General features: G+C 41.5%; 2 protein-coding genes across 4 annotated transcripts in view; both read right to left on the bottom strand.

Annotated features, from left to right (window-relative positions):
- Positions 1-17,010, bottom strand: part of LOC311009189 (up-regulator of cell proliferation-like) — a 191,239-nt gene that overhangs the window by 130,965 nt on the left and 43,264 nt on the right. The gene's annotated exons all lie outside the window — the stretch shown is intronic.
- Positions 9,824-17,010, bottom strand: part of LOC311009187 (up-regulator of cell proliferation-like) — a 91,468-nt gene continuing 84,281 nt past the window's right edge. For all 3 annotated transcript variants that reach the window (XM_084003205.1, XM_084003206.1, XM_084003207.1), the window contains one exon: positions 9,824-16,936. In XM_084003205.1, coding sequence (XP_083859331.1) covers positions 12,252-16,936 — 4,685 coding nt within the window. In that variant the 3' untranslated portion in view covers positions 9,824-12,251. The remainder of the gene's footprint in view (positions 16,937-17,010) is intronic.

Raw genomic sequence — 17,010 nt, forward strand, 5'->3', positions numbered from 1 at the left:
TAAACTTGGTGTGAGATATTTAATTAAGCTCAAAGGACAAAATTAAATGTTGCCAACAAAAAACCTTCTGAGTGAACATTGGGAGTTTCTGAGAATATCAAAAAAGACTAAAAATAATTTTGTAGAAAAATTAGCATCTGTGGCGCAGGAAATTGGAATTGTGGATATTAGTGTGTGTCCTCCAGTGTGTCATCCAGCTGTCGCTTCATGGTTGATTCCAGATCCCATTGTTGACCTAAAGCTTTTCAATAAAAGCAAATCAAGGATGTCAGAGGTCGTAGTAAAGGAAGTAAAAGTCTGGCAGCAACTAAAATGGGGAAACCACCTACAAATGTATACAGATGGGTCAAAAGATCATGAGAGTGGGAAAGTGGCAGTTGGTATTAGCATACCTGAAATCGGATACAGAATATCAAATCATATGTCAGTCTTCACAGCAGAAATGGTGGCAGTTCTGTTGGCATTAAGATGGGTTGTGGACAATAAACAGGGAAATTCAATCATATGCAGTGATTCAACAGCAACCTTAACTACAATAAAAGAAGCTAAATCCAAGTCCAGACCTGATTTAGTTGAAGAAATTTTTTCAATCTTTGTTTAGAATCCACAAGGCAGGTACGAGTCGGGGTTTCTTTGGGTTCCGGCACATATGGGTGTGAAAGGGAATGAGGAGGCGGATGAGATGGCAAAGAAGGCGGTGAAGGAGGAAAGAGTGCAAATTCATTTGCAATATGTGGTACCAGAGTATTGTGAAAGAATAAGTCACTAAAAGAAAAGTGGCAAAACTCTTGGGAGAAGGAAAGGAAAAGAAGGGCATATTTTTCAGAGCAGGAAAGCGTAAGTAAAGACAAGTGCACTTACAGGTGCAGTAGAAAAGACTCGGTAGTAATTTCAAGATTGAGACTTGGACACTGTGGGCTGAGGAGTGGGTTGGCTCTGATTGGTAAACATCCTGATGGCAAATGTGAGTGTGGAGATAATGAGACAGTGAAACATGTACAACTCCAGTGCAAAATATACTCCAGTCAAAGAAGGACTCTCTTCAGGAAACTTGGAGCAGATGGGGAAACTGTTTTTAATATGCGTACACTTCTAAATCTCGATTCTTGGGTTAAAATAAAGACATTGGTGGATTATCGTCACAAAACAGGATTGTACAAAAGGATTTGATATAGTTCTTAATAACAAACTGTAGGGGCAGCAATATGCCATAGCTGCGTCTAGTCTGCCTAACTAAAGAAGAAGAAGAAGACAGACCTCACCTTCACCCTCGTCACGCCTTGGGACCCTGCGACCTCGCAACCCCCCCCATCGCACTATGTCCACCTTGCTGCGCATTAAAAGACCCTATTCACTATCATCCGTGGTTCGAGTGGTGCTTTTGGGTCAGATCAAACTTGGTTCATAACAGAACGATCTGGCCTGAAGCATGGACCCAGCCGACTCAGAAGCGGATGCACAGGTGGCTAATCTAAAACAAGCGGTGTCTAACCAAGGAGTCCTGCTGGGGCGTCACGACGAGTCGCTGCGCGGCATAATGGACGCCCTCGCCAACCTCTCCTCCGGTTTCTCTCGGCTAGAAAGCCAGATTCAAACTAAGACTCTCCTGTGACTGATCTCCCTGCAGTAGTACCGGTTGGCGCCTTTTACCCCCCTGAGCCGTTTGTTTCTGCACCCGAACGCTACGATGGAGACCTGGGTATTTGTAAATCATTCCTGTTCCAGTGCTCACTAGTGTTTGAGTTACAGCCCACTACGTATTGTTCTGATAGAGCTAAAATCGCATACGTGCTGGGGTTGCTCACGGGGAGGGCTAGAGCCTGGGGAACGGTGTTTTTGGCACAATCCCCTTACTACCGAGTCCACCTTTGAACAATTTTTTAATCTTCAGCAGCGGCAGCAGCAGCAGCAACAGCAGAGACAAAACAAGTTTTTCGAAATAACTTGTTCTTGAAATAAAACTGAGACAATGCCGAAGAAAAACTACGCTGAAACTGACTCTAAATGGGACTTATTGAACGAAAGCCTGGAGGCAATGAAGGAAAGCCTGGAGGCAATGAAGGAAGAACTGGTGAAGAATGAAAAGAGGGTTGAAGAATGGCGGAGCTGAAAGACATGAAGAAAAAGATGGAACCTCTCCAAAAGTTGATGGCTGAAGTCAAACAACTCCGGGAGGAGGCTGCGGAGAAAGACGAGTTGATAAAGGAGCTGGGGAACAGAGTGGAGGAGCTGGACCAACAGGGTAAACTGAATGAGGTGATTGTGACTGGCCTCAAAATCAAGCCTCCAACCTACGCAAGGGCGGTTGCGGTTGCGGATGCAGCCTCGGTGCCTAATGAATCTGAGATTAAATCTGTGGAGATGCAGGTGGCTGAGTTCCTGACTGGCAAAGACATTGTGATGGATGCCCGCCGGACTACATGCTGGCGCTACGCCGCGCCCCCGACGACGTGCCGCTGATGACGCCCAACACCATCACCATGATCCCCAGTACCATCACCAGCATGCAGCCTCTTCATGCCTTCAACACGTTCCCCTCCACTGGCCACAACAACACCCTGCCGCATCCCCACTCCACCACCAGGGTATAGTAGTGACTGGCCCGATACAGCGCCACCTAAGGACCATGAAGACTGGCTCTACCACTGATCGAGAAGGGAGGCCTCTGGATGTGGGCCTTTGTTCTGTTCTCTTCTACGCTTGTTTCTCCAAAAACAACTCCACCTCCTCCATCGTGTGCTGTCAGACTTAGCAGCTCCACCGATGGCGTGTGGAGAAGCAACTTAAACGAAACTGCAAGGCAGCAGACGATCCGTTCGGGGGTCATTTAGACCTTTCAAAGATACAGTTTTCAAAGGTCTGCTGTTTCCAGACAAAAGGCCCCTGACATTTGTCAAACGGACGAGAGCTTTTCGGCCCTTGCAGTTTTCATCATCTTCTTCTTTTCGCTCCCCGGTGTGTTCCATGCAAATATCGTTCCCTTTTCTACACCTGTGTCTTATCCCCGCTTTGTTCCTCATTCATGTGATGCTCTCCCTCTCCCCAGCGCTCCTTTGCTCCGAGGACTCACCAGCTATGAGCTGTAGGCAGGGGTCATGCAGTACATACAGTAATCATTTAGCTAGGAAAACATTGATCTGTCATTGATCTGCTTTCATTCTACCAGCATTCTTGGTGCCAAGTATGTACTACTGTGTTTGCTTTCTCATCTGGGGAGAAAAAAAAACGAAAGAATATTCTAGAGTATTCCTATTTACTGTCAATTAACAGATGATGTGTGTTCTCATGACAAAGTGCCAAACTGGCCCTCGATTGTGTTTATTTTTTCTTTCTCTCATCTTCTGTTTTTTCTTTTTTTTAAAGCATTTGTTTAACTGTTGTTTTTTTGTGGAAAGAACTTTTGCTGAAAATATAGATATAGAGAAATGATATTATATATAAATGTGTACAAAGGAGAAAGTATATAAGTGGGTTTTCTCAGTGGGGATCTATGCATGAATTATTTTTCAAGATGATGACGGGGGAAAGGACACTGTATCTGTCAATGCACGTTTCCCAAATCTAATCAAATCATATCGGTCCACTCCTGAGATTTTGGTTTTTGTTTTAACTCACAGAAAAAGAACATCGCTGAAGCCCACCCGTATTGACCCAACAAATCCTCTCCGCCTCCCAACACCCATTTATAAAAATAAAATAAAAAAAAGTAATTGCCACAAATCTCAGAAGACGTTGAACAACTGGGAACGTACTCTTCCATTCATTCCCTCCTACGTGGTGTTATTTCCTTTTTCTCCCACAGTTGATACAGCACGCCAACCGCAAGCAATCGTCTACAGTAGCTACTTTTTCTTCCAGTCTTTTTTTAGGGTATGTGAGGTACCAAATCTGTTGTTGTAGCTTGCCTGTACAGAATTATTTTTGTATTTCAGTAAGTAATGGTGAGAAACAAAGCAGAGACAGGCAGCCTTTGCTCTTTTACTTACACCTTCCTTCTCCTGTCTGCACCCCTATTTCCAGAACATGCATATTCTCTTTGATGTGTGCCTGCGAGAGGAAGTGTGTTCGGTGTGTGTGTGTGTGTGTGTGTGTGTGTGTGTATGTGTGTGTGTGTGTGTGTGTGTGTGTGTGTGTGTGTGTGTGTGTGTTTCACATGGGTATAGGTTGGTTCTAATTAGACTGCAAAGAGATAGAGAGGCAGACAGGCAGGATCCCCCCATAGTAAAAGCTCCAGAATGAGCTCTTTCCTGCTGCGTACGCCGACATCCCCCTCCGTATCGACCTCACTTCCTCCCGTCCTTTCCCTCCCTCCGTCAGTGCACTAGCTTTGTATTTGAGGCCGACGCCCACATTGCGGTGATCAGCTCCCTGCAGTGGCCGCGAAACTTCAAAACCTTCTGACTTCACTGTGTCAGCTGCGTTCGACACAATTTCTGACCTCAGTTCAACTCTGCTGTTCTCCTCACATCCAAGGGTTCGTTCACTAAGCTAGTGACTTATTTTGTGAGCTCGTCAGTTGTAAATGAAACTCTAAGCACACCGAGGGCAACCGGTGGGCCTTTGCGGCCTGCGGCGCAGAGCTGCGAGATGGAAAGGGGGCTCGGCTCTCCTAAACAGGGTAAAAGCAACACAGTGGACAACTGCTGTTTCTGATTCGTTTCTTTGGGGTGAGAATGTGCAGGCCTGCAGCTCGGCGACGCCCATCCCCTCCGATGCTACGGATCCCAAGCATGGTTCATGGCTAATACAGGATGTTAACTGAACTGTTGATGGGCCCGCAGGAACACATGGAAGCTTACGTCAAGTAAGGGACGACCGTCCGTCACCGGTGCTGACTCCGCTTGTGCTCTAGCTTTAGCCTGTTTGTTTGCTTGTTTTCTATTGTATTACTGCCTCACGGGGTGGCAGGGGAGGGCTGGAAGGGGAGAGATATACTGGGCTGCTCCCGTCAGAGATTTTGTAATAAAGGGAAATGTGCACAATGTAACACACAAAACAACTGGGCTACTGCAGGTGGACCAATGCAGTGGACAGTCGTGCAAGGAAAGGTGCACACTGTGGGAGGAGACTGGAAAAAGACTCACAGCCTTAAATGTAGAAATGAGAATCAATAGAGGAGAAGGAAGAACTGATCACAGACATTCAAAGGCATGGCCATCTTTCTACCCACAATGTTTGCCAGGAGGATACCTTGCTAATCCGTCCTACGAAGGATCTGATATGTCTGGTGAACCCTTTTCTATTCACTCCTGTGGATACGGAGGCAGTGAGGGGTCGAGAGGTCAACCTCACCACAACACAGCCACAATGACCCCACCGGAGGTGAAAACAGAAACAAGGTATCGAGTTCGGTCTGTTCTTTTTCCCTGTCTATTTTATAAGCTAACACCGGAGGGCGCCATTGTGGCAGCTTCACCCCAGTCTGCCCACACTGAGGGAGCTGGATGTGTGAAGAAAAATACCAAACTGGGCAGCAGGACAGAGACAGACACAACATCTGGAAGAGGATCAAAACTGTACATTTTTAAGTGTAAGAATCAAACAGACAAAATATTTGTAAATATTAAGTTTCTTGTTTGTTTTTCATTTTCTTTTTTTTTTTTTGTGAATGAATGAAATGCTTATTTTGTGACAACAAAAGACAACAGGTGCAGTTTGCAAAAGAAGCCCACCCGCTAGAGGTTTCAAACAATATGCTTGCCACTGATCACTTTTCATGCCATTAGAAAATGACCTTGTTTCCTTTAGTTTGTCTGATGTTGCCCATTACCATGTGGGCTTCCTGTAGCATCATTGGTCCTAACCAGGAAAGTCACTGTAGCAGAAATCCATCTTCACTACAGCCCCCACACCATAGAGGGCCTGAGATCATGTGTAGTTTCCAAAAGTTTGAAAAATATCATTTGAATCGGTTGGTTTCATTGCTCTTTCTTCCTGGTTGTAGTAGATTTTTTTTTGCCCTTTTTGTTGTTCAAGCTTTAGCAAACTTTTATTTTGAAATACATCTTTTAAGCTAACTATAGTCTTCTGCGCTGTATTATTATTATTATTATTATTATTATTATTATTGAAACATCTGGGAGGCTGAGAGCCCTGATGAAAGCCAGCTTTGACCAGCTAACTGATGTAAGGGTGGTGTAGAAAACTGGCCTGTGATTCAATGACCAGACTTGGAAAGTGAGACACTAAACTAAATTGCAGTCAACTCAGTGTTAAGCTCACTTCACATGTAGCCGTGTTTCCATGCAGCCACTAAATGACATGTGGGACAGACATGAGGGCTTTGATACCATTCGATGCCTCATCGAGTAATGAGATCACACAGGTGGTCTTTTCCCTCCAAAACACTGTGTTGCATTGTGGGTATGGAGGCTGCGATGACCTCACGCCGAGGTCATGTAGCTGTTGCATGTTCTAAACCGTTGACAGATGAATGAAATGTTAAGTCAATCTGAAAAATCCAGCACCCCTTCAGAGTCTGGGTGTGTTTATCAGTGGAGCCGACTGGATGTATGTCGGTTTATTCTGATTTCAACGTGCCCCAAATCCAAAACGGCTTCATGTCACCGAGGTTATTCAGAGAACCTGTGTCAGGTCAGCGGTGCATGGGCCGAACGTGGTTAACAGCCCACAGAAGACACTCACTCACATAAATCTCCAGCCTGGTCTCGATTGCATCAAAATGCACCTGTTGTCTTGTTTTTACATTCTTTGTTGAATTCAGAAACCCAAGACTTGAGATGAAGAAAAGTGTTAAATAATGGGATTTAAAAAAAGATAATTATTAAAAAAAAAAGTATAGTAAAACTATAAATAAATGAGGTGATGATATTTCTGTTTACTTTAGAAGTTATTATACACTGTATGCTGTGATTCTGATCTGGGAAACATTAAAGACATTCATAGCCAGGCTCCGATTTTGTCTCTTTATTGAACCAGGGATGAGACGTGGTTATGTATGTGTATGTTAACAATGCAGAATGAAGGATATTTTAAACTCTTAGTATGCCAGACTTCCCATCATGAATACATGTTAAGTATATCACATCTAGAAAGAATGATCTTTTAAATGTAAATATGAAGAATCAGTTACTTCACAGAAACAAAAACAAACAGAGATAAAGATCAGATCAACCTAAAGATGGAAATATGTGGCATAATGTACTTAATTGAAAAACAAAACAAGACAAATTCTGAGATAAGACAATAACATGATACTCAATTAGATAAGAAAATCACTCATATATAACCTACATGTTGACATTTAAACTTTACACTGAAAATGTGAATATTAACAGAAGTTGAAGTTGGAATAATTCGCTCATGGAACACATCTTTAAAATCAGTGCAAAACTTTTCCTTGTTCTGATTGTTCTTTATGCATTTCCTGAAACTGTCTGGCTGCAACTCCACAGATGTGCTGTTTTAGAGAAACTTCAAACTCAATCTTTATCTTAAAAAAGACTAAATTGTGACTATATATTAAATCTATTGTTGTTGTGGCCTTCACTGTGGTATACATGCCATGTGGGGAAGTGTGTGAACCCTGGTTGCTGGAACCTGCTGCACCTGTCAGTCTGCTCCTGTTGTCCATCAGCCTGCTGCATGCTGGGAGGTTTGTGGAGGTTTTTGATTTGGACTGATGCTGCTCAATTCTCAGCACCACCAACTTTCATCCCCTTCTGTAAGAGTTCACCTGCATCAACCGTGCAGCCATTAAGTCGAATATAAACCAGATTGTGTTTATTTTGATGTGTCTGAATCATCATATATTATTATTTCTCATAATAATCATTTGTCATTTCTTGAATTAAACCAGCCACAACTCTCCTCTATATGAATTGCATGTGATGTGGAAGCTGTTGGTTTAGACATCTTCTTTCTATCCAGCCATCAGTCTAGTTTAATAACATGGTACACATTCAGACATTTATGTCTGTCTGTAGCTTGAAATAATGCACGAGTGAGACATTCATCTTTATTTCTTCATTATACACAAAATACTTAAACAAAATACTATTCAAAGTAATTGTGCTCTTCTTCTGATGGGTACTTGAAGGCAGCAGGTATATCAACATGCACAGAGGGCAGGACGTGGGGAGATCAATCAAACTTGTCTCTGGTGCCGTCAACAGGTCATGTGACCATGGACCTGCATGTGGTTTATACAGATAAGAGAAAGTCTTCCCTTGTATCTATGACAGTCAGTCAAGGAAGGTCACCAATCAGGGGCCACGATTCTGGCCCCTGATTGGACAAGCTGCACTCCATCAGGGTGTGTTAGCGGTGTTAGGTATCATATAAATATGAATTACTGCTGGAGTCGATCCCAGCTGTCATTGGGCGAAGGCAGGGTACACCCTGGACAGGTCGCCAGTCTATCACAGGACCAACATATAGAGACAAACAACCATTCACACTCACATTCACACCTACGGGACATTAAGAGTCATCAATAAGCCTATTCCCATCCTGCATTGGAATATTATCTCATAAACTAAACAAAACTAAACTGCCAGCAAAGATGTGCTACTGCTCTCAGCCACTAGATGGGGTAGTGAGGGTGTTATAAGCACAGTTACAATTGGAACTATTCAACCCCGTAACCTCAACAGACATTATAGTGATGTGAATCAAGGTTAATGATAATATATGATCCAATAAAACTCATTAAACAACAAAGCATATTTGTTGATACATATTTGAGTTATTTTGAGATCATTTTGTTTTGCTTTGAGGACAAACTTGCGCGACCAATATCAGGTGTGAACGACCCTTAACACTTATCTGTAAAGTTGACCTTTGTTAACAGCTTCACACCAGAATCCACATGGATCCAAATCTAGTAAGGTTGCTGCTCAGTTGCTTTGTTGTCGGATCCACCTCTCCCTCCTCCACAGTCCAAATATGGTCACTTCCTTCACTGGTTGCAAAAATTTCAAGATGGCGACGTCCAAAACCTAAAAAGGTGACGGCCAATATGCTGAACACTCTAAACGTAGAACAAAACGTAGTCCACAAACCAATGTGTGACATCATGAAGAGGTCCAATTCTTTTATACAATCTATGGTTTAATTCACAATTCAATTACCTAATTAAATACTTAATTTGATCGCATTAAAAACGTAATTTGATCGGATTAAATACGTAACTTGATCCAATTAAATAATTCATTTTATGACATTTGTTGTTGTTACCCCAACACTATTATTTTCTTACATTTTGTTTTACAAAGTTAGAAAAGCATTAGTTAAGTCAAACCTGCTGTATGATCCCAGTCACCTCCACACAGTGAGGCATATAGTTTATTCATTCAACACTTGTTGATCCCTTAAACCCTCGCTATCGCTATCAGGACTGAAACAGTCTGATCAGTACTTCATTTGGATGTGCTTTTTATGCTTCAATGTGATGCAAGTCTAGTCAACAACAGACATGTCCATCTGGCTATACTAATCATGAATTTATTTTCTGTTGCTGTTATTTATTCAGAAAACGTACTATATTATACAATATATATTGATAGTGCAATTGAGGATTTTCCATAGATCCCAACTGTCTAATACATTTACTTTTTTCTCTGGCACTCCATTTGCAAAAATGTTGGTTAATGAGTTTCTACCATTTCATCAAGTGAAAAGTCTAAAATAATATTAAAAGAATAAAACTTCAAACGTGAGTTGTCTGACTGAACTCATTTTGTTTAATAGCTGAACATTCTGGTTTTATGAAAAATTCCTCAAACAAATTAGATCAAAATATTTTAGTTAATGATTAATTTTCCAGATCAAGTAGAGACAATTAAGGAATCACTCATGAGGAGGAAATCACTTTTTAATTTGTATTTCTGAAACAAATACCAGCACAAGTCTGACAATGAGTCCGCAGTAAAAAGGGAGTGTTTGCAGACCTTAACGCTGTTGGACTTGACTAACTGAAGCGAAACATGACTCCATGAGAGCAATTGAAACAAAGGAAATCATTTTCAAACTCAAGATTCAAGAAGGAAATCCAACAAGTGTGGTAAATGATGTTGGTTGTTCCCAGTCAGCTGTGTGTAAATGTGGTGCAAGTAGAAAGTAAATGGGAAGGTTATGAAAGGAAAACATCAACATATCAGGATAGAAAGGGCAAAAAAAAGGCCTTGAACATAGAAAAGACCAAATCACACAAAACAAAACAAATAGGTTGAAATGAATCAGCTCACACAAGTAAATAATGTATCCATGTTAACACCAAGTATTGAATGATTATATTTGAATACTATTAAAGTCCCAGTCAGCAACTTTTTTTTATCATATTCACTGAAGCCGACACTACGCTCCGATAGAACAACATAAATCATACGGTTTTAGAAAAAAAACGCGCCTCTACGTGCACGTAGAGCCTGTTGTTTGTTTTGCAAAAATATCAACAAAGCCCGGGTCATCCTGTCCAATCAGCACGCAGGGCTGTCTTCGTGCACACAGACCCCTCCTCCCTCGGGTTGTTCCACTATCACAGGGGGGAGGCGGAGGGGAGTAGCAGCAAGCTTCCAATTCCTCAGTTAAAAACCGAAATGAGGAGGTCGAAAACAACCAAGGAAAAGAAAACACCAGTGGAAAAGAAGGAAAAAAAGAAAGATGGCGACGGTGCCCGTGATAAAACCAGAGTCAACATCGGACCCGCGTTTCAAAGGTGGCGTGATCTAAGGGATTTCAAAGGGCACGGAGTCGAGGGGAAGGAGCTCGGTGGTCATGGGGGAGGAGTGTGAGAGTTGTAGTTCCCTCGATCCGCCAGACCTGCCGACTGGGACTTTAAAATGTAAATATGCTGAATCAGGTACTTCACAGAAACAGAAACAGAGTTTAAAGTCTGGCTATGAAAAAAAGACCACATATCATACATAACTTCATAAAAACAAGCTTTCTGTCATGAATACAGGTTGACAAAACACGGATATGTCATGTGGCCATGAATGATCTTTTGTTTGATTCACATAAACAAACATTCTAAATTTGGAGTTAAAGATGAATACATGAACTTAAGATATAAATATTTAACACCAGATACTTAATTGAAATTAAAAGCAAAAACATCAAACATTTTTAGTTTAGAAAATGTTATGTTATAAAAACAAAAAAAATACAATCTACATGTGGATATTTGGACTGAATGATTTGAAATTTTTTAGCATCAGACATTTATATTCATTCAGATACACAAAAGCAAATATATTCTAAGTCTACTGAGTAAATAATCGCATATCATACTTGATTATACATAATCAAAGTGTTGTCCAATTGTGACGATACCACATAAAAACTGAATGATTTCTTAAAAAGTAAAATTGTAGTTCACTTGTTGCCACTCAACAATGTTAATATTTGGCATTTTTATAAATCATAGAAACAAAAAAATAGATTTTAAAGACATAACACAAACTTAAAAATGCAAATGTTTTGAAGCAGGTAATTATTTGATATAAAAACAAGACATTATAAACTTTGCAATTAGAAATGTAGATATTAGACTTAATTATATAAGGAAGAAAACTATATTTAGACTAAATGATCTCTCATTTTTACATCAGTTATTGAACAAAAACAAAAACAAATAGATTCTGTCATAGTTCACCATGGCTGCTACTCTTTGTTTCCCTCCTTTCGTTCTTCCCTGCTGTCTGTCTGTGGGCGTGGCTACTTCCTCTCATGATCACCAGGATATACACCTCGGTTCCTGTACTCAGTCTTCGCTGAATTGTTCTATCTACTTGTGCTTCAGTGCTCTCTGGCTCTATTTGTCTTGATTTTTGAAGATTTTGGTTTTTGTTGTTTTAGCCTCTGTGCTCCATTATCTGGACATCCTGTCCATCTGTTGCCGATCTACTCACCAGCCAGCCCACTCATCTGTCTTCAACACTCAAGCCACGGACTCAGTCTTTCTCGTGCCACAACCATCATCCGACCCCCTGAACCCTCAGTGACCCCAGAACCCTCTCACAGTAAACCACTTCCTGCTTTTGTGCCGAAGTCCAAGTGTTGTCTGTTTCTGCTTTCAGGTCCACCTTCTTGTTAAAATCATAACAATAAAGAACAAGTATTGAAATAGAAATCTAGTGTATCTTTCTCGTGTTCGTGTTGCAAGTTGTACTAACAATATCTTCAAACGTTGTATGGTATAAGACAAGTAGGATGTAAACATCCATGTGAGGGTAATGAATGTAGAGGAGGAGGAAGTCCACCACTGTAACCACATATCATGTAGTCTCTCACTTGATGTTAAATGACACTTTGATGCTTGCTTCTGCTTGCTTAGGTGTGATATATTTCCATGTTTTAGGAATATATGCAGGCTTTGCACTGTACACTTCAGCAAACTGCTTGTTGAATGTTGCCAGTACGTATTTCCAGTAGTCTGATGCCTGAAGACTTTTATCTGGAGCAATTGTCCAGTCTGGGAAAATGTCTTGGTAACGCTTGTAGCGGTGCCATTTACCTTTTGTAGCAACGCAACGAAAACGTTTGTTACTGATCACAGAGGAAGAGCATACATCAGTGGCAAGTTTTTCTGTCCAAAACCACTTGAATATACCCAGACCTGCAGGCCGATGTAGTGAAGTCCAGTGCTGAGTGTGGGCTTTTCCTCCTGCCTCACAAGGTGCTTGGCAGAATGGACACTGTTTACCACATCCGATCAGTTCGGTGAAAAGCACATTCTGGGGATTCACATGAAGTTTTTCAAGTTTCATTTGGATGTTTGTTTCATTAAACTTCTCTCTCAGAGCTTGTGCCATGTCCTTGACACACTCAGTGAGCCAGTGAGCAAACTGTTCCTGGTCGGCATTGTTCAGGATCATGAAAGCCCCAAGAGCATCTTGGGAAATGACCAGTTTATCACCAGGTTCCTGACAGACATTTTGAACGAAAGACTTCAAGTTGCCACTCTTTCCTGTTTTAGCTTTGTTGATAGCATAATTTATGCTCCTGATACATGACTGAACATGTTGATCCTCAAACTCAAACGCTGTAGACCCATTTGAGAAGCGTTTCACTATTTGGTCAAGTATCCAATCCTTTACATACTCCTCATATGAGTCTATATAGGTCAGGAAATGTACAAAGGCATTCTTTGAGAGCAAATCCAGTAAAAGTGAATACTGGAAGAACATCCGTGTACTGAACTGCTGGCATGTCTTCATTTCATCGATGATATCAAGACCCAAGGAACGGTTGACAAAGTCTTCGACTGCAGGCTTCAAGCAGCTCTCTGTGAATTCCTGTGCCTTCTTGTGGCACTGGTCTCGCTTATGGAACACATCTTTAAAATCAGTGCGAAACTTTTCCTTGTTCTGATTGAGCCATCTATGGGGATCATTAGCATGTAAGAATTCTTCATGCATTTCCTGAAACTGTCTGGCTGCAACGCCACAGATGTGCTGTTTTAGAGAAACTTCAAACTCAATGTCCGTCTTAACATCCTGATTGTTTTGCAGCCTCTCATCAATCATGTTTAAAATCTCCTGGATGTAAGTGTCATGGTAATTGTTTTTTCTTTTGGTTTTTTCAATTACACACTGTGTGCAAATCGCTATGATGTTGTCTGCAATTTGTTGTACAGCCTTTGTGTGGCTTGGAATGCTCAACATCTCTCTCACTTTGCTTCTAAATCGCTCATAGTATCCTTCAGCTGTGTATTTAAAAGGCTTCAGTCCACAATCTTGCAGCTTTGTTTGACTTAACAATTGACATGCATGACTTCCCTTGTGCTGGACATTTGCCATCAGAGAGTGAGACACACTGGTGTATATGTCCTCGACTTTAATTTCTGAAAAGGACAGTTCCTTCTCAGTTTTAGCCCACATCTTGTCAAATTCTTTGTCCAGCTCCTCTTCTCTCATTTGCACCTTTTTCTTCTGACATTGTTCAATCAACGCACAGACTCTCTCCTCTAATTCTTTTGTGTGGTTCTCCTTGATTCTATCAAGTTCTGTCATTCCTTGTCTGATGTCAGCTGCAGCTCTGAGCTGATTAATTACAGAGCTCTCCATTTCTCGTCGAAGACTCTTTGCACTGTTTGAGAATTCCTCTCTGTATCCCTCAACCAGATAGACATGACCCTCAGTTTGCTTGAAGTATTGTGCCAGATTGTCAAGAAGCTGTTTCTCCCATTTAGACAGCACTTTGTAGGCTTCAGTTTTCAAACATGCAAGAAGTTTCCTCACGTCAGAAATCTCAGATTTTACAGCAACTGTACCAAAATTGGAAATTTTTGTTTCAGCTGTAGTAACCCACGTGTACATGTATTTTTTGAATTCCCATTCGCATTTGTTAAATTCTGTGCACAGCCTCATGTATGCATCAGCCACCAGGCTGTTTCTGAAGCTGAAGATGAAGTTTTCATGCTTTACTGCATTCCAGAGGCTTTTCATCCACTCTGTAAAATCCAAGATATCATTAGCAGATGATGCACAACTTCCAAGGATTTGAATGACGTTCTTCTTGAACTCATATACAGCTTCGCTGTACCCACCATTAACTGGTGCCATTGGTGGGTTCCCATTCCAGAGTCCAGGGATGTACCAGTTGCCAGTGTCTGGACTGTACTCCATCACATCAGTGAAGTTCTTGTTCTTCTCTTTCTTTTCCATTTTGGCTGCTGCCTGCGTCATCTCGTTTAACTGTTGCAAGAGCAGTTCCCTGTTTTGCAAGTTCTTGTCGTGGGCTGAAACATCTGACACATTCTGGTGAACAAACTGACACTTGGGCTTTTTGCCCACCTCTTTCATCCGGAGGAAAGCATGCACAACTATTTGTAGGATGTCTTTCATTTCTGTTGAATTCTCCATTGCAATATTGATGATGGTGATATCACTAAGCCCCACAACCAGTGTTGCCAGCTCATTATCATGCTCATGGCTATTGTCTAGTTGTGCAAGCTCTGGTGACTTTAAGCCCTCAGTGTCAATTATAACCACAAAGTCACTGTTGAGTACTTTCTTGACATCTTCATTGACTCTGATCAGCAACATAAAGGCACCTCGAGTGCATCGACCACTGCTGACTGCAAACTGCACTCCAAACATAGTGTTGAGGAGAGTGGACTTTCCTGTGCTCTGAACTCCAAGAACTGTGACTACTAGTATCTTGCTCTTAGGAGACACCAATTTATTGAGCTCAAAGAGAACATCACTCACCCATCTGAGAGGTATGTTGGATGCATCTCCATCTACAAGCTCAAGAGGATATCCATCAAGTAACAATTGTGCACATAGTTTGGGCAGATGCTCTAATTGTTGACGCGATAGGTCGGTTTTTGGAAGGGAGAGTGAAGCTTCATAGATCTGACCCATTTCACGGAAGAAGTGTTCAGTACCTAGAGAGCTGTTGGAAAGTTGTCGTTCAATGTCTTTGATCTCCTCTTTGTTTTCAGAATCTTTGCATTTTTCTTTGTACAACTCTCTGAGGCTAGACAGTTTGTCTCGAGACAAGTTATCAAGGTTCATTCGCATCCACTTCAGGAAATAGCACCTCTCTGGCCCTGGGCTTGAGATTGCATTGATGAAACATGTCATTGCATTTGACACATCGTAAGAGTTCTGTTTTTCCCGAAGTTTGGTCTTCTCTAACTGAAGATCACTTTTGTACTTTTCTATGCCCTTAGACCCAACGTTTTGAAGCCGGAATTCTTCCTTCTCTAAGCGAGCCAGTTCCTTCCATATTTGGCCTTGCAAGGGTAACTGAGTTTCTTTGTATTTGAAGATGTCTTTAATTTCAGCAGTGATGGCATCTGCATTTTTCTTGGCAGTCTGGCAATCCGAAGAGTCTTCATCAACCCAGATTCCCAGTTCATGGGCAATGTCGGCCATCTGCTCAACTCCCATCTTTATCTGTGAGTTCTCAACTAAACTGCTGACCGTTTTCTGCACATTGTTGACAAAGTCTGCATCATTCATTTGTTTAGTCTTCAAAAGGATGTTGCTTTTAGTCAAGCCCAACTTGGTTGCTACATTTTTTAAAGCATCAATACTAGAGCGACTGCTTTGAGGTTTACCCACCAAGAATATCTGTGCCTTGTGGTGTTGGTTGGTAAGCAGCTGGCACTCAGAGTCCAAAGTGTCAAAGAAAACAAAAACTGCTGTAGATGTCTGACACAAAAAAGAAAATTGTGTTTCAAACGATGCAATGTCCCCACGAAGGTTAGCTACAGCTACTGGTTCACTGAAGGCATCCATGTTTTTGTTCCCACAAGGAAGGTACCATGTGACTTCAACCATTCCATTAGAGATTCTCCGTGAACTGTTACCACTCTCCATGTTACGATGAACAAATGTATCATGGTACTGCTGAGAATTGCTCAGAAGCTTATTGAGGATCGCAGACTTGGACAAAGAGCACTCACCCAATCTTACAAAAGATATCATTGGAAGTTTAGCGAGAACAATTCTGTCTTCAATAAACCCCTTGGATTGTGAAAGCGACTGAGGTCTGTATTTTTTGACAATGTCTCTCATGGCCCAAAGCATGAGCATGCACTGCTTTCTGTCACAATCAGGAAGCAACAGAGGCACGGAAAACTGACACATAGACATTTTGAGTGCCATTTCTTGACGTACAAAGCCATCAGAACACAGAAAGAGGGCAGTGATTATGTCAAGGGGGTTCAGGGGGTCACTTACATCAGGACTATCAGACAAATAATCAAAATCTAACTCTTCCTTTCCTGATGCAACATCATCATCGTTTGACTCACATACTGATGTACATTTCACGTTCCTCGCTGTCACATTGACCATCATCAGTTTCTTCAGAAAATACCACGGAAGATCTGAATTACACCGAGGAGGTTCATCAGTCATGGTCTTTCCATCAATCTGAAGCATTGTGCTCAGGGATAGCTTCTCTGGATAGAACTTCTCCAACCCAAGATCCTCCAATAACATCTCCAGTTGGGTCTCTGTGGATGTGAAGATGTCTATTTTTTTAAAAAAATCATGAATTGTCTATTATTTCAAGCAAATAACCACATTT

The sequence above is a fragment of the Eutrigla gurnardus genome, assembly GCF_963514095.1.
Source record: "Eutrigla gurnardus genome assembly, chromosome: 23".
NCBI lineage: Eukaryota > Metazoa > Chordata > Actinopteri > Perciformes > Triglidae > Eutrigla > Eutrigla gurnardus.